Raw genomic sequence first — 19,342 nt, 5'->3', positions numbered from 1 at the left:
CTACAAAATGCTGGGAAAAGGGAAAAGAAGGATATCTGAGGATACTGAGTGAGTAATGCCTGTATGGATTTTATAACAGTGAGAACGTGTGGGGGAAGGCTGGTAATCCCTACGTTATGAGGACAAAATGTCCCCACAAAGATGGCAATATCCGAAATTCTTGTCCTTGTGGGGACATTTTTAGGTCCCCATGAGGAAAACATCTTATAAATCACACAGAAGGAGTTTTTTTTTTTTGAGAAAGTAAATATGCAGAATGTTTCCTGTGATGGGTAGGTTTAGGGGTAGGGGCAGTGTAAGGGGATAAAAATATAGTTTATACAGTATGAAATCCATTACACCTATGGAAAGTCCCCATAAAACATGGAAACACTACATTTTTATTACATTACAGTGTGGGGGACAGGGACAGGGACAGGTCACCCAAAGAGGAGAATTCTTAAAAATGTACTCACCTTCATATCATTACAAACCTCTATGACTTTCTTTTTTTTTTCCTGTGAAACACAAAGGGAGATGTTTAGTAGAATGTCCAAGCTGCTTGCTTTCATACAAAGAATGGGGATGGAGACCAGGATCTAAAGTAAAATGAATTAATTATTCAAAAAGACTAGTACATATAACTTTCACACCAAATTACAGATCTTCCAAAATAATAATTGAAATATGTTTTAATCAATGGAAATCTTACCTTGAAAATATTGATTGATATCATTCACTGTCACGCTATTGGAAAGAGCAGATTGGACAGTTAGTCTAACACCTCCTTTTCTGTTCCACATAAGAAAGTCACAGAAGGCACAATAACAGAATTAAAAAAAAACTTTAGAGGGAACTTAAGTACACAGGTTTATGTGAACATCTGTTGATCGGTCGTGGAGAGAAAAGTCAGTGATTTCATTTATTTGTCTTTCTGTAGTGGAGCATTGATCTAGTAGAGTGACATGTTGTTCTTAAGAGCCATGTGAATAAAATAGGAATGATTGGGTAGGGATGGGGTTGAAGTTTTGCATCTTTCCCACCTGCCAAAACACAATAGACCTCTCTAAACACAAGTGGTTGAAGGGGAATCTTGAAGAAACACATCTCAGCCGGGTTTTAAGGATTTGTGTTAAACAAAGGAGAAAATGAGAGTGCATCACTTTAAAAAAAAAAAAAAAAAAAAAGCACTTGGTTTGTGGTCAAGGCTTTATTTCATTACAAAACTAACTTATTGTTGATTTTTGTAGCATATTACACATAAAAGAGATATAAGAAATGAAGGCCGATTCAGAAGTGATCTTGCAGTAGCTGTGTATGTGGTAAAGCTGCTAAGCTGCTCTCCTGACCTAAAGAACTGGTAAGGAAACACTTTTAAGTCACTTGGTCACATGACCTCAGATATCTGAAGAGCAGCCTGAAGGCCCTCCTACGCCCAGGGGCTGAACGCACCAAACACACAGTAGCGGGCAAAGAAATGGGGGGAGGGGGGAGGTGCCACGAGTGCAGAGCTGCTGAAGACGACCGTCCTAATTATTTGACACGCATACACAGAGCGCAGTTCAAGCAAGTGAGAGTTAAACACCATCATGGCTTGTGTAAGAGTGTGTGTGGCCTGGTAAACCCTACATTATAAAGACAAAATGTTCCCACAAAGATGGCACTATCTGAAATCCTTGTCCTTGTGGGGACATTTTTTGAACCCCATGAGGAAAACAACTTATAAATCACACAAAATTATGTTTTTTATTGAAAAAAAAGTAAAATGCAGATGCATCAAAGGCAGTTTTTTGTGGTTTAGGGGAAGGGTTAGTGTAAGGGGATAGAAAATATAGATTGTACAGTATAAAGACCATTACATCTATGTTAAGTCCCCAGAAAGATGCGTCAGAGTGCGTCAGACAGTGTGTGTTTGCGTACGTGTGTGTGTGTGTTTGCGTGTGAGTGAGAGAAAATGTCCTCCACAAAAAAATTATAATAATTCAAACAAAAATGCAGAGAGAAATCTTTGTCACCAGACACAGATATACTTTAATTTTTTTATTAATTGTTTTCAATAAAGGGACAAAATTGGTTGGTGAACAGGATAATGTAGACAACTGCCAGAAAACACAGACAGTGGTTTCTCCAATAAAACTTAACATAGACCAGAAACAAAAACAACAAAAAGCAAGTCTGTCAATGACCTTTGGTCATTCTTTTCTTTTAAAAAATAAAATAAAAAAATGAAAACAATTGAACAAAAAAAGGATCCATTCTATGTCTCCGTTTTGAACAGAGTATTTAAGCAATAATAAATAGTGACTCCCATTGAAAAAGATAAAGTTCAAGTTCAAGTTACAACAAACAGCTCTCATAACAGGAATAGAAAAGGCTGATAACAAAATATTCCGCATTGCCATTTACAAAAGAGTATGAACTTAAGTGGGCTGCCCCTTTAGTTCCATTTCATTTTTAAATATGCTTTGCATATGAAAGTCGTCCCAATCTAAATATAAAGCACCATTTAATATTTGGCAATGAAAAAAAAACCACCTGCAAAACATTGATTATTTGAATTCATTTATTTGAATGATTTTTTTTTGTTTGTTTATTTACTGGTATTTTACTGCATATGAAGTTAGCTTTTTTTCAAGATGCTGGAATGTATTCAGGTGAGACAGGTGAAAAGACAGAAGCACACTACAGAACAACCCAACATTAGCTTGCTGTACTGCATACAGAATGGCAGCAGAGGAGATTTTAAAAAAGAAGAACAGAAAAAAAGATATGTACAACCACCTGTTTTAGCTAGTGTGGACATTCTCCAAAGACTCCTCGGGGAAACCATTGAATGGCCTCCTTTGTTCAATGCCACATACTTTAATTTTTTAATTTGATTTTTTTCTGTTTTCTTTTTTTAAACATACAAATAATTCGCACTATATTATCCTGCCAAATTAAAAAAATATACCGTGGCAGCTTGTTGTTTTTTTCCACTACCAAAAAAGGTACAATAATACCTTTTGAGAGAACAAGCAACAGTTAAAAATACAAGCCTCAATATAAATACTGTAGTACCTACACTAGGTGAACATTTAATTCAAATACCATTCTAGAAATACAGAAGAAAGTAGACCATAAATGTGTTTTAGCATAGGAACTGACATGATGTGCATTTTCCTATATTTAAGTTTCTCTATTATATATTTTATATATAATCTTAAACCTTTCCCCAATGCAAGTTTGACCTGAAGAGCTGTGAAGAGCCAAGATGAAAAAAGAAAAAGCAGAAAAAAATCACATCTTTTTTCCCATTTTATATATAATGTGATCAAGTCTTGAACACCACCAAGACATAGAGGAAAAGAGAAACAACAAACTTAAATACAGTTTCCCCTAAGATAATGAAATGTTACTTTTTAAAAAAGTCATTTTATTTTCATACTTAAAAAAAGATTTGTACAAAAAAAAGTTCTTGCAGTGAAAGCAGCAAGTTTCAATTGTCCGTACTTTGTCAAGCACTGTGTGCTTTGACACAATAATATTATATCAGAGTTGGGCTTTATCTTCGTGAGGTGAGAGGAGGAGTTGGCTTTTTTACATTAAATAATGACACCATGTTCGATTCTTTTGGAAGTTTTCCCTCTCGTGAATACCTGTAAACTGGGAAACTTTAACAGTGCACTTTGTTGTCCAACAAGCAAGCAATTGTAATTTATACTCAACTACTAAACCTCCAATTAGCATGTCAAATATAAAAAGAAGGGCAGAGTGGCAGGTGCCGTCTAAACACCAAAAACGTTGTCTAAAGTCATTGATGTCATAATGCAACAATGAAAAAGAGTCTCCTTGAATGTCAACTTATACCACACTATGTGTGAAACTCATATATAAAACAAAGGAACAAAAGTGACATGTATGGTTTTCCCTCTCTCTTGCTCGGTCGGTCTTTCAGGTTCATTTAGTCTTTTAGGGAGCTCAGACATAGGCAATAATAAAGAAATAAGATTTTGACTCAGACCTGTAGGCAATTCATAGTTAATCATCACTGACAGCTGCAAATATTTCAATGCTTGCTTAATAACCAATTCTCAAGTGTACATTACATTAGTTCAGTCCGAATGCCCTCAAGTGTTCCTTCACAATGGACGTTCACACTAACAATGGTCATCAAAGAAACGTCAAAAAGTTGTGCTACTGAAGATAAGACTTGAACAAACACAGAAAGGTCAAATGATTGTGGATTGAAAACTAGTACCGCCGAGTACAGTACCTTCTGATAGAAGAAGTAAACAAGACTGAATCCCACACCATATACTGCTTGTGCCATGCCCAGGACATAAACCACAATGGAAGGATACATTTTACATAGGTACCTTATGATGATTAACTAGAAATTTCCTTAGCCTTTTGATTACTACTACTTCTCTCTAAAGTCACAGTTGACTGTAGCGGTCAGGTGCTTGATGCAAGAACCTTTTAAGGATCCAATCGATCCTTATGTAGTATCTAGCTGAGACTCCAGAATTACAGCAGACGAGATTAACCAATGCAATTTCAAGATATCCAAGGCACTCTTTTTGTTTGTTTTACCAAATGATAGTACAAATTCAAATCTTAATGCTGTTTCCTTTAGAAGAAATTCAAAGGCTGTCATTACTTTTATTCCATAATGGGGCAAATTAATATTTTAACCCTATGTGGACAGAACATCTTTTTGAAAGATTAGTTTAAGTGCGATATCCAGCCCGTCCAAAGAGGGTTAAGCAATAGCCTGTAGTCCTCCATGTTACAACACAAAACTGTACATGATATGTTTTACAGAATGTATGCAGCATGGTTGTTTTTTCTTTTCTTTTTCTTAGATCTTAAAATAAAAAAATAAAAAATAAAGAAAAAACATTTTAAAATAATGAACGTTAAAACAGCAACACATTTACTAAACAACTAACCAACCAGGGACAATTTATTCTTAAAATTAGCCAAAATATATCATGCATGCTGTCAAATTTTCCAAAATGGGAAAGAAAAAGGAAAAAGTACACAACATGTAAATTATTGCACAAGAGAAAGGCTCCAAGTTTGCGTCAATGCAATAGTATTGCCCCGATACAGATCATGCATTCAACGGTAAATGAAAAGGGTGTGCTGGTGGTGCCAAGCACGTTGTCTTAGCCGCCACTGGACTAGCGAAACAGGGAAATCTACAAGGATGAGGGTGGGAGTGGGGTAAGGTGTTATTCGCTGTTAACAGGCAAGTGAGTCACCACACTTCAACGCTACTCAGTTTTAATTTCGTTGCTCAATGCGCGGTCACTGTGCCATTTTTTCATGTGTTTCTCAAGGGTGCTGTACACACTAAAAGGCATCTGACAGATTTCACATTTGTAAACGTCCTTGCCCACTTGCCCGTGTGTTTTCATGTGCCGTGTTAGCTTGCTGCTCTGGGCACAGGCGTAATTGCAGAGCTCACACTTATAAGGCCTCTCGCCCGTGTGGCTGCGCCGGTGCACTGTCAGATTGCTGCAGTTTTTAAATATTTTGCCGCAGAACTCACAGGTGTCACTGCGTCGGCCGTCTTTTGAGCTGGGCCGACCGGGACCCCCAAGGTGTGGCGTGCTGCCACCGCTGCCAGTCCCGCTGCGGCCCGACACGCCACCATCCAGGTCCCCTGGTGGCGTAGAGAAGCGCAGGCTTCCGTTCTCTGAGGAGTGCTCTGAAGACGAGGCGAAAGGCGATTGTCTGGAATCCCCAAAATTCAGAAATGGGTCCTTGAGCTGCCGAGAGGCAGCGTAGCCAGCCAACCACTGAGAATAGACATTCTCAGTGTTGGGGATTGTAGGGGTAGAGAGGTCAAAGTCTTTCTCCAGCTTGATTCGTTTGGAGAAAGGACTAAGTGAGCTGGGACTGCCCAGTAAGAGCTTCTTTGACAAACCAACGGAGGCAGACTCGCTGGGGGACGAACCTCGACCATTAATAGCTGAGCCACAGCCCTCGTCGACTCGGTCTGATTCCATAGCCGAGTCCTCATCACACATGTTCCTATGTGCACCATTGTCAGAGTTTAGGGCTCCTCGCTTGTGTTGATGAAACGCTTCGCTGTAGTGCTGCATGCTGGCAGCCAAGCCCATGCCCTGAATGACCTCAGGCAACGACCGCGGCATCCCGTCCTCAATTGCACCCAGACGCCCGCCGTTGTTCTCGTGGTGCCGTGCAGCCTCAAGGTTGAGGCTGAAGTGATAGTTGTTCCTACCTCCCTCCCTTTCCAGCTCCTCCTCCTCTGCTTCCTCCTCTTCCTCTTCCTCCTCTTCTTCCTCCTCCTCCTCCTCTTCCTCTTCCTCTTCTTCCTCTCCATTCTCTGGAATCAGATGATCGTTTTCACTCTTGAACTTGGCTACCACGGACTTGAGGGCATTACTGGCACTACCCACCAAGTCGCTGGTTCCTGGTTCAGGGGAGCTGGCTGTGGACAAGCCATCATCGGATTTGACCGTCATGGGTGATGACTTGTTCATGTGTGTCTTCATGTGCCTCTTCAGCTTGCTGGCTTGCGTGCAGGCATGGTCGCACAGGTGGCACTTGTATGGTTTCTCACCCGTGTGACTGCGTCGATGCACTATTAAATTACTCTGGAACTTGAAGGTCTTCCCACAGAACTCACAAGACTTGGTCTTCATGGGCGTGTTGGGCTGTTGGGTAAGAGGGGTTGGGGTGGACTGGGAGCCAGAGGGGGACTGCATGGAAGGTAGGGGAGGGGTAGCGAGAAAGGGCGGCTTGGTTCCTGACTGGAATGGTTGTAGTATCCGTTGCATAGGGCTGGGTCGGTTGGGTGAGTGAGGAGGAGTTGACCCTGAGGTGTTACCAGCCAACTCCCTCAACCTACGAGAGAAGTCCATAGCTGGGGGATCCATGGGTATGGGGTTGAGGCGAAGCACCCTGTCAAAGGCACTCGGGTGGTGGGTGGCCAGAGCCAGCTCCTCCGGGCTCAGGTGCTCCATGCGATGAGGGTCCAAGTGATGGCGCGGTGGAGGGCTAAAGAGAGGCGGCGTAGGGGGAAACCGACCCTCTCTGAGAGGGGGTCCATCGCGTCCAGAGTTGGGTATCCGCAGCAGGTTGAATGGGCTTCCCTCTGGGAGATGGATGCCATGCAAGGGGGGCTGAGAGGAGCAATCTGCGCCCATTCCTGAAGGAGCTCCCACACGGGGCGTGAGCGGACTTCCACGCTCGCTCTCAAGATAGATGCGGAAGCCATGAGTGTTCTGGGCATGTTGCAGCAGAAACCAGGCACTGCTGAACGGCTGTTTACAGGTTGTGCAAGTGTAGCTGCTGGGCTCATCTTTACCTGCAAAACACAGAAGAGAAGAGTTAATTCACTAACTGTACCAAAGACATTAACTGCAACTCATTTAAAGGAAAACCATTTGGCTAATAGGTCTCTATATCTGCTACATGCGTTTTTTCACATTCCCTTTTCTCAGTTGCTCCCTGGTGTATGTTGGGCGTACAAAAACCCTACAGATTGAGCCTTAATCATTTATGAACCTGCCTAGACCCCGGGCCTTTGCAGCCCCCCCATTCTAACAGTCTTTCAACAGCTTTAGCCCCTCAGCAGGCTAAAGTAAGTATCACATAACAGTAAACACAGCTCTTATTATAAACATGCTCCCAAACAGCACTACAGGCCAGAACCCAGTGGAGCAGAGCTTTTCACAACACAAGACCAGACAAAGCACTGATATTCCAGCAGAGAAAGACTGTGTTGGGGTTTGGATCAGGTCTTTGCATGGGGTGATACACTTCTGCTTTGCGGTTCTCAGCCTGTCTGTAAAAGCAAACAATAGAGCTCTCAAGCTGAACGCTTTCATCCATGTACAAAAACAGATGAACAGGAAGCATACAGTAAACAAAAATTGGAAGGACTAAAGTAAAAGATCCTGTAAAAAGGGCAACAGAGTAAGCACACACATTGTTAGGATGTGTTAAAGGTTACATTACTCAACGTGCAGGTGTTTTAGAGGAGAATGTTGTAAAAACCTCACACAACACTTTGTTTTTTTGTCTTGAAATTAGAATTCTATTTAATAAATTGTCTGCTCTTCAAATGCAATCTCACAAAAGATGTGTTAAAAAAATAGCTTAAAATGGAAACAAAGGAAGCTTCCAGTAGGAAAAAAAAACAGAGACTATCTCCTCTCTTACAATTGAAATGGTCACATTACAATTGTCACAGCAAAGGAACATTTAAAACAATAATTGACTTTCAAAGGCACTTTGACAATGACCTGTGATTTTCATCCCATTGCGTTTGTAATCTCATTGAATGTTTCTGACTCCTACGCCACCTTATTTAAGAGATTAAATAATAAAGGAGGATGGAAACAAGAGCCTTTCAACATTAAACACGCTGTGCTGAAGCCTGATGCAATTTTACCCATTTATGAAATATTTCTTTCCTGCATTTTGTAGGAATTGATACAGTATATTCTCAGTAAATTATCAAGAAAATGCCTTGCTATTTTTGACTTGTTATTATCTGATCTCTGTACCCTATAACAAAATAGTACCCAATAACAGCCAGCGATGCTTTTTTTAACTTAAAAAAGAAAAAAAAACATCTTCATTAACATACATCTCTCTCATAAATATGCTCAAGTCTAAACGATTCATCTAGTCCAGATGGAAAGCTGTCAAAAGCTACAGAATCATTTTTGATAATTACACTGATTCAATTTCTAAATAAAAAAGTGATGCAAATGGCATCTGCACCATCAAAAGGTAAACAAGCAGCGGGTTCAGGATGCCTATAGTTAAAAACAGACGATTAACTCACAAATGGCAATGAAATGGATATTTTCATGAAGTAATGAGTGACAGTTTGAACTTTGAAAATTACCAGCACTAAAAGGGATGTTACATGCAAGGTACAGATATCTACCTACGCTCCCAAAAATGCAAGGTCAAGCGGTCAGGAAAAGAGCCATCATCTACACAGAAACCACAACAACAAACAGCGAAAATGGACAGGGGAGATGGATTTAACTCCCCCCACAAGCCAGAGGTCTCTAAACTGCTATCATGTACTGTTTACAACCATCCCGAGAGAAAGAGGGGGAGAGGGAAAAAAGCAGAAAAATGGAGAGATGGCGGGAAGAAAGGCTGAAAGAGGTGCTGAACGGTGCCGAACAGGCAGCGTGCACTCTTTCATCTCGTTTGTTTTCCTCAGAGGGGCTTTCTCTGAAGTCTTCAATAGCCAGCAAAGCATGTAACGAGGCAAGGCCTTTCTGCTGCTCAGAGGAGGAAAGGCAGGCAAGAGCCACTGTGGGTTTTCTCAGATAATCCTGTTAATGCACACAAATGGGGGTGGTTCTGGAAGGCTCTGTGGCGGGCAGACAGCCACCTCCGGACATCGCTGCACCCTTTTGTGCTGTCATAATTTTGTCTCTGCCTTGGCACTTCTTAAACATGGCCAACAAAAACACACACACTCTACGTGAGCAAGGTGTGCGACAAATAAATGATAGTGTTTAGGAATGGCTGTTAGGAATGACATAAGGGAAGCTCAGTCTCCCACTGAAATTTGACAAGGACAAGAGAAACTTTTTTTTTTTATTAATGGCGATTTTTAAATTTTTTAATTAATGGCAAGTGTATTTTTAAATGAACCCCAGAATATATATCAAAAATATATATAATCATTGAATGAATATATAAATCATTCTAATATGCTGATTTATTATCAATGTTGGAAAAGATTTCTATTTTGAATAAATGTTTTTTTTTTTTTTTTTTTTTTACTTTGTATTCATCATGAATCCTAAGAAAAGTATCACAGGTTCCAAAAAAACAAAAAACAAAACATATTAGGCAGCACAACTGTTTCCAACATTGATAATTGAGTGTCAAATTGACATATTAGAATGATTTTTGAAGGATAATGTGACACTGAAGACTGGAGTAATGATGCTGATGAAAGTAAAGATCAAACAGGAATAAATATATATTTTTAAGTATATTAAAATAGAAAACCATTATTTTAAATTGTAATGATATTTCACATTATCACAGTTTTACTGTATTTCACAATATTACTATAATTTTGGTCAAATAAATGCAGGCTTGATAAACATAAGAGACTTCTTTGAAAAACATTATAAATATTAATGTTTCCAAACTTTGACCAATACTATAGCTTTACCATCACAGAAATAAATTATAAAGTATACTCTCAAAGCACATGTCCTCTTAAACAAAAGTTGCACTTGTTAATTTAAATGCAATTTAAAAACTGAAAATCAAATAATCACAAACAAACAAGTGCACAATAATAAGAACATTTGACTATTTTGAGAAGTTATAAATCAAACAAAAATCCTTCCAAATGCCCCTAGAACCCTAAAAGACAAAGCCATTCAGACTTCAAAATTAAATGCGAAGCAGAATTGACAGATATTTTAAAAATAATAATAATCCAAGGTCTCAGAATAAGAGAGCAATGGTGATGATATCACATGCCAGCTTTCAGCTGAGAGAGATGGGCAGTGAGGGAGGTGATGGCTGATGTAAATAGAGAGGAAAATAACAGCACATTGCTGATCTGTGGCCCTGCCACCCACGAGCACCTCCTGACAAGCTCACTCATGACCAACAGCTGAAAGCCCTGCACCAAATCAAGACTGCACACTACTTTATATCAGGGGGGTTGATGCAAAGGCCAGCTAAATTATGGATCATTACTATCCGCAGAAATTACATTTAATTGCTGCCACCTGCAGAGGGTTTAACCTAGTATACATTTTTGTATTATCATGCAAAGGGTATTTTTCACTCCTGTCACACAGCTACAACCATAATGGCTATCTGTTGTTGTCGAGTCGGGGAGAGATGCCTCATGTCGAACACAAAACCCAATTTCGCTTTCACTGGGTCTACAGAAGGTCTTTAAATAGACTTTGAGGGTCCGCCATCTCCTCGCCAACCATGGGGATCTCTGAAGGACAGGTTACCGCATCTCCATGTTTAACAAGGGCCCTCTTGATTTCATTACACACGGCAACGCTCAGCGGAATATGTAATCATCTTTTTCACATGACATTTTGAATATGCAACTAGACAAATAATAGTGGCAATAATTGATAGCTTCACGCAGGCTGCGGTATTATTGACTGGCGTGTGCCATGCGGACATCGTGCTTGGCACGCTCGCAGCCAGGTTCTTCTTCTGACAAAACTGTCACAATCTGTTCAGATGACGGGAGTCGGCGAGCCACCGACAGGTGCTCCAATAATCTGCTATTAGACTCCGAAGATTTTACTGGGAGGAATTAAAAGCAGCAGCCTGCCAAAGAAATTAGCCTCCCCCTCCTTTCGTTCTAATTTTAATTTTCTCAAGAGAGTTGAAAGAGTATTCTTTGTGTCATTGACTGTCTTTTTGAGACGAGAAGTCGAGAGCCGAGCATTTCGAGATGGATTAGCAATAAAAGCAGACTAGGGACTTGTGGGTTCTCATCTGTTTAATGTGTGCAACTTATGTGGCCACCGCTGTGTGCGCAAGTTTGCTAAATGTAATGGCAATCTGTGTCTTGACACTCTAAGCATTTGTGAGAAGTCGGAAAGTGGCGCTGCTCTAATTTTCAACGATTCCTCAGTTAATTAGAAAGCTCTCCAATTTGCAGCGAAAGCGGGTCAGTCCGGACAAGCTGGCAAGCCATGGCGTTCGAGGCAGAGACTGCCGGTGACAGTTGTTGGACTGGTCTGCGGGAGCTGGCAGCGGCACGGCTACTTACAGACGGATGCGAGCGCTCAGTGCATTGCTGGCAGTTTTTACACAGGGAAATGTCAGAGCAATGTTACAGCACAGAGCCACGGGAAAACAAGAACACCCCCCCCCCCCCCAAACTGCCAACCACATCCTCACAGGACCGACTAATCCAGCTAAATCGGCACACACATACGCACACGCATTAAACTGCAGTTAGATAAAGCCACATTAAATGATCTTGACAAAAAGTAAGGCTGTATTACAGAGCGGTGATGGCTTGGCAGAGAGTGACTGGTGCCCATAGTGAAACCGGAGACGTGGAGGAAGGAAATATGTTGTGAGCCCCCCGTCCACCCAATCCCCCCTTTGCTGAGTCCTGCATCTTGCGCAGGAAAACTGTAGCGCACCAAACAGATAGCTTTACAGTGCAAAAATAACCAAAAAGTGTCGAGTTATGGCTTGCGTAAATTTCAGACAGCTCGTCTGGGGGTGCGGAATGAATAAAATCCGCCTAGGGGACAGGTCAGTCGCATAATATTGCAAAAGTGCACTCGAACGCACACACATAACCTGTTTGTTGGTATTCAAAAGGCATTGTGTTAGTTACACAAGCGCATTTACAAATGAAAAATTGTTTTACCGTCACACCAATTCCATTAAAATACAGTTAAATACAGCTAAGTGCATGAAACGAGCATTACGAATGGATTTATCTTGACTGACACACATGGATGACTGACACGTATAGATGGAGAGCGTGTATATTTGGAGTAATGTCTACAGTTGGCTTTGTTAAGAGAGCGGGGTGCATTTCTATGTGTGCCGTCTGGATCGATGGCGCTGGCAGACTAAGATGAATGCCAGATTAAAACAGCTCGGGCAGCCCAATATTTCCTCGACATGCAGATTCATCCATTGTTCTTCCTCCCACCACTAAAAACCACCCCCCTTACTTACACACACACACACACACACAAACGGCGTCCACGGCAAACAAAAGCACCGGATATGAACGCACTTGCGTAGAGCAATTCAAAACCTCCTACATGCGAAAGCGCAGGTCATTTGGACAGTTGCTGGCATTTTGCGAGCTGTACTCTCAGCCTTCCATCTCGACAGCTTCACTGCTGTCACTGGCCGAGACTGCAGCTCCTTTTGTTTTGTCCTTGACGATTGTGTTAAGACAGCTCTCAGAGATAATGGTAATTGAAGTAATGCAACAATGCAGTAACAGGATTACTGAATGCAGGGGGGGAAAGGACAATGCCATGTAATATCATTTTTGAATTTTATCAGCGGCTTATGCTTTCAAGAGTCTCTGCATATATTTGTGTTTAAGGTGTCCCTTCACCTCTGCACCTGCTCAAGTATCGAAATTATGTAATTACAATTTTCATATTACATTTTCATAAAGTAAATTAAGCAAAATGCATGTGAATCCTGTTTACAAGTAAAATACATTTATAAATCAATCAATGGCAAACTTTTTAATAAATATTTTGGGTTAAAAATTATACACTACAGCAATTCAAAAGTTTGGGGTTGGCAAGTTTTTTTTATGTTTTTGAAAGAAGTCTCTTACGCTCACCAAGGCTGCAAATATTTGATCATAAATACAGTAATATTGTGAAAAGGTATTACAATTTAAAATATCTGTTTTATTTTTTAATACATTTTTAAATGTAATGTATTCCTGTGATAGGAAAGCTGAATTTTTAGCATCATTATTAGCCTTCTTGCTAATGATAAACATTTTTTAATACTATTTTCAGGACACTTTGATGAGAGTAAAGTTCAAAAGAACAGCATTTATTTAAAACAAACATTTTTGTAACATTACTAATGTCTTACAATGACAAAAAATATCTTACTGAACCCAAACTTTTGAATGGTAGTGTGTTAACTAGTCCGCATTAATTTTAAGTTTTTCAAACTTTTTTCATTTGCTAGACAAATGTTATTCTCCCACAGTGTAATAAATAAATGTTTACATGTACAAACATTATAAAAACATTTATGTGAGCATGTGAATCTTCCAAATATGTGCCAATACATACCAAAAAAATATCTAAATATCTAAAAACACGATGAAAAAGGAAAATGTTTGCTAAATCTGACCAGAGCGGCGCTTCTAAAGCGTGTCTGTGTTCAGGTCATGTGTGTCTCTGGCTTGTATCAGTATTCCTCCAAGCAGTCTGGCTGGGTCAGCCCAGCTCCGCTCTCACACACTCGGCTCTTTGTCCGGTTCCAGACTCTTTGTGGTGTGCCGAGTGACTGGCCACAAACAAAGGCCTGTTTGACCAACACTTGTTCACTGACAAAGCTGGACAGAGGAAGTGCCATAAAAATCCTGCAAAAGGCTCTGAGACACTTCTCACACTGTGTGTCCTCCAAACCCAAACATTATGCATTTCTCTACGCCTTGCCAAAAGGACGCACAGTAATATCTAAACAATGAGATGTAATGCGCCCGCTAACTGCACTTTCCAAATAGACAGAGAGAGGGGGAAAAATACTTACTTAAAAGAAATACTGTGATGTCACAGAAACTATTGTGTATGTATGTGTGGAGTTAAGAAATAAACTCATCTTAAAACTTGTGACGCATGCAACACTATAGCATTTATAAGGAATAGTGTAAAAGAGTGTACATCCACAATTTGTGATGGTCAATCATCATGGGGGGGGTGGATTAAAATGAAAAAATCCTGCTGGAATTCCCTTTCCACATTATGCGAGTAATCCCAGCATCAACTCATTCCGATGTACACCATTATGTCTCCCGTCTGCCTGCCTGCCGGACAGCAAACGCAATTAAGAGCAGGAGAGATTTCCACACACCTGACTCCCCTCTCCTTATCATTATTACAGCGAGGAGAGACGTGTCCCCTCCAATCAGAAATACACACGGCTAAACAGGGCCTGCCCAGCTAATGATAACTGCAGAGAGTGGCATACGTTTCCCTCTCAAGCCAGTCAAATCAAACCCGGCTGCTCGGGTCCGGGCATAGCGCGTGCGCGTATTCTGTTATTGCCGAATACAAGAAGTTGATTTCAGTATTTAAGAGCAACAATGAGGCTAATTTCACAATCCTCTCGGTGTGTCATTAGGCACTGCTCTACAATCTGCCACACAAGAACGAAGACAAAACACAATTACCCCCCAATGTTTTTAAAGAAGCGGGATATGAAAGCGTTATTGTTTTGGCGAGGAGGCCAATCAGGGCTTTATTTGCGTGTGCAAATGTACATTTGCGCATGTAAGACACGTGCACATGTGTTTTAGTTGGTTTGACTTTTGCTGGGGAGAAATATAAATACCGAACACCAGAGAGTTTGACTTCCCTACTGTGACACTCTTTCTCTGCTTATCATACACACATAATCACTATACAATATAAGGTTTATTTTAGGCATTTATTTTAAAAACATACAGCACAACACAGTTTATATTTTAAAGGATAAGCATACTCAAAAGTTTGGGGTCAGTACGTTTTTTATTTAAATTTTTAAAACTTGTATTAATCAAGAACGCGCCAAATTAATAACAGTAAAGACATTTATAAGGTTAACAATTATTTATATATCTCAAATGAATGCTGTCCTTTTTTAACTTTGCTTAACTCCATAAGAATGCTAATAAAAGTTATCCTGGTTTCCATAAAAATATTAAGCAGCAAAACTGTATGTTGGAACCAATTTTATAATATTTCATGACATGTCTCTTTTATTGTATTGTGATCAAATAAATGCAACCTTGGTGAGCATGAGACTTATTTCAAAAACAAAACCATCCCCAAACTTTCAAACTGTAAAATTGTGAGTATTTATCCCAAAAAAAAATATTGTAAGAATTAGATTTTTAGAGTATGTACGAAGTCTCATTTGTTTAAATAAAAGTAACAGCAAGTGTTTCTTAAAAAAGTGAAACTCTAGCATCATGTATTTGCAGGTGCCATTTGGTTAGTTTTCTCTAATACAATGACAGTCATACATCTGGCTTAAGTGACCAAAAGTGTTCAAATACTGCCTACACTGTAAAAAAAAAAAAAAAAAAAAAAAGCAAAAAAAGCAACAAAAAAAAACACCGGTTGCTTCCTTAAATATTTAAGTACATTCAACTTGGATGTTTAAGTAATTTCAACTTAAATTCCATTAAACAGACATTAAAAAAATAGTTAAATATTGTATAACTTACAAAAAAAACTTATTTTAATGAGTTCAAGCAATGTAAAAACATATGTTGATCAGATATTTTTTACAGTGTATATATGCCGACTTAACAACCCCAGTGAAACCTTTTTTTACGCACTAACCCAGCAGTCAAACACCCTTTGCTTATGGATGTGAATGTAGGGAGAGTGATGATGACTTCATATAGAAGCAGCCCAGGAGCTGTGCTGGGGATCCGCTTTACCACTAGGGAACATGCCTGGAGAGCAGAAGCCCCAGAGGGACAGATGGAGAACTCTTGGCGGAGACACCCGTGAACAATGAACAAAAACGTTGTTCCATCACCAGGATTATTGTAACTGCGGCTCCGACCATTCCTGCGCTTTGGATGTGCGAATCAGGCTTTCCATAGTCACTGGAATGGACTGTTTAAAAATGAATTCCTGCATAACCTCATAAACATAATTTTAATAATACAGTCAGAGCCTCTTAAACTGTGTTTATGATTGTAATTAAATGGCCAAACCTTTATATAACCGTCAGAGCGTAAAACCGTGCGCGCATCCTCTCTCTCTTTCTCTCTCTTGTGAGGAGAGAACCTCACTGCTGATGGTAGCAACTGTAGACTACTCTTAACCCAAAACCAAAATGTCAAAATTATAGAGAGCACAAATTACAGCATAGGAGGGTTGTGTGCTTTGCTCTTTTTCTTTTTTTAAGATAAGAAGAAAAAAACTGCTCAGAAAAATACCAGGCTAACCTGCATCCAGATGCACACACACACACACACAGACACACACATCTGGGACCCTAGAAAGAATGACAAGACTGTGGAGGAATGGAAGAGAGAGTGACGTCCATTGTCATAAATAGACTAATTAATCAATGTGCAAAACTACTACACTGCTCCAAATGCATCAATTAATTAAACCCAGATTCATTTAATCCTGTGGAGGAACACAGGCTTTGTGCCCAAAATAATTACTGCAGAAAAAGTCATTATTATTGGAATTATTGTTATAAAATAGATTTCAGTCTGAGGTATCCCCAAAGATTGACAAAAAGACGTTTTTTTTAAATATACTTTTCAATATGGCTGAGTACTAATTATAAGCCTTGGCGCTCAAACAGCAAAACGGCATCAGTGTTGCTCAAACACACAGATCATTCGTACAACAATGCAGCAAACCTCCGCACGGCCGGGGCTTCGGCTGCAGCCTCTGAAGCACAGATCATGGAGACCTCTTTTCTTCATTGTCTCTCTCAGAGCCAGAGAGAACGAGGGAATGAAATAGAGGGGAGGAGGTGGGGGTGTGTGAGATATTCACAGCACGTTCTGCATAAATGTATCGCTGCATCTGTAAGGAAGAGAAATTGGAGCTGCGCAGAGCTGGGGCCCGGGGCATGGCTTCAGACACTGTCAAAACATTTTCAGCCATTTTAATTAGAGGACCAAAGCCAGTTCTGAGGCTCCATAACATTTGCTTTCACATAATTGCACTTCGCTCAGCGTTTTCGCCCTTTCTGTCCCCCATCGTATTCAACTTGGGCAATTCATATTTCCATTAAGGCTTTTTTGTGCTTTTTCAATTTGAATATATTTTCTTATAGGACATTCAAACATTCATGAATAGCGTGTCCTACGGTGGCTGAACAGCTGGAAGTCTGTTCGCTTGTACTTCATTAATTATTCAGCTACCTTCAGCTCTGTCACTGTGGTATAGTGTATATGAAGTACAGTATCCGAAAAGCTTCCATTCAGGTTTTTGACGGTTCTTATTCTGCATTTTGTCGGCATTTATCCCCTTTTAGTCCCTATGCTCAGATAAACCTACAACCACACAAGTGCTGACACTTGTGATGGGAGGTGTTCAAATAAATTCAGAAGGGTATTTTTTTTCCTGTTCCTTCTCACGCAATGGGTCAGCGGTCACCTGCACGCAAAACACACACATATACCCAGAGAGAACAGGGATGTGCAGGGACATGCAGACCAGGGCAGTCAGCAGCAGCAGCTGTCGGCCACAGAAGATCACTCATCAGTCTTATACCATCATAAAGCTTAGCAAACACCAGGTACTGGCCTCACGCCCTTGGAAAGACACACATGCATAAAACACTTTTCCTCTAACAAGCCACTATTTTCTATGTTAGCAATATATAAGTACAGCTCTAGTTTATTTGAATGGATTATGTTTCAATATTTCAATTGAGCAACACAATCTTTAGCTTCTTTTGCTTAAATAGCGCAAGAAACTCGGGGGGTGGCACAATATAGCGGTAATGACAGTGATATTTAAAAAGTCTAATACTGATATCATGTTCATACTAATAAATACATTAATATCATAAATAATACAGTGCCAGAACTTATCTAGTTGACTTAGTACTAGTAGGTGGCAGTATTGCACCTTAACGCTGTTAATAAGTTAATAACTCTGTTCATAAAGCATAAAAAGAAGATGATGATGATACTGTGTGTAGCTATTACTGGTCACACAAAATCATGTCATTAGAAATAACAAACAAAAGTGAGACAATCTACCCGCAATCAGAAAAGTTAGATAAAATGCAAAAGTTTAAGATTAATTTGTCTGATGGCATTATTATTATTTTTTTATTCTGATATTGTGAAAACTAATTTGCACATACAGGCAATTCTACAAACCGATTGACCTTTTTAACATCTGCCACATTAAACATTGCAATTTCTCTCGTACTTCTCCTCTCCTTTATACTGTCTCTGGTATCTCTCTCTCTCTCTCTCTCTCTCTTGCTCTTATTCATTTGTCCATTGGCACCAGGGGGATGTTCAGGTGTTTGTTTTTCCCGGCCCAGACTATCTTTGGAAATGTTTTTTTCCTCCACTATCTGGCTGCAGGTCTGCACTGACTCAACCTTAGGGGTTCAGAAAGGGGAGGAGGGAGTTGATGATGGAGAAAGAGAGAAAAAAGAACAAAAGGAAAATTTAAACCTGTAAGTCAGAGCCCTTTTTGCTCTGCGGTCTCCGGAGAAGAAACCTCAGCAAGACTGACCCTCTCTCATAAGCACACACATACACAATCGAACACACCTCACCAAGAGGCCGCTTTCTGCCTTACAGATGCCCAGAGCGCTCAGAACAACAAGGAAAGATGAAGAGAAAAAGAGAAAGTAAGAGAAAAGGAAATGGGGCATATGGGACTATGGGCCTGATTCTGATATAAAATAGAATACAGAGAATATTAGAATAGAAAATTAGTCTCAAGACTTACATTTATTACACTTTTGTAAGAGAACTGAGTGATAATTGTTTTAATTTCCATGCAAAAGCATTATAACAGCAACAGAAATGTGGGAATATTTAATAAATGTAAATATATATTTTTTCAGAATACAGCCTTAATCAGAATATGTAAATCTATGTGCATATAAATGTGGTGACTGGAAACACACAGAGACCATAAAGGTT

The 19,342-nt window shown here is 39.9% G+C and overlaps 1 protein-coding gene across 4 annotated transcripts in view; it reads right to left on the bottom strand.

The window, feature by feature from the left end:
• Positions 1–2,004: 2,004 nt before the first annotated feature.
• Positions 2,005–19,342, bottom strand: part of bcl11aa (BCL11 transcription factor A a) — a 55,004-nt gene continuing 37,666 nt past the window's right edge. For all 4 annotated transcript variants that reach the window (XM_067422234.1, XM_067422236.1, XM_067422235.1 and 1 more), the window contains exon 3: positions 2,005–7,303. In XM_067422234.1, coding sequence (XP_067278335.1) covers positions 5,241–7,303 — 2,063 coding nt within the window. In that variant the 3' untranslated portion in view covers positions 2,005–5,240. The remainder of the gene's footprint in view (positions 7,304–19,342) is intronic.

Source organism: Pseudorasbora parva, chromosome 17 (genome assembly GCF_024679245.1).
Source record: "Pseudorasbora parva isolate DD20220531a chromosome 17, ASM2467924v1, whole genome shotgun sequence".
Classification (NCBI taxonomy): domain Eukaryota; kingdom Metazoa; phylum Chordata; class Actinopteri; order Cypriniformes; family Gobionidae; genus Pseudorasbora; species Pseudorasbora parva.
The sequence above is the reverse complement of the archived record's forward strand: the minus strand, read 5'-3'. Positions and strand labels throughout refer to the sequence as shown.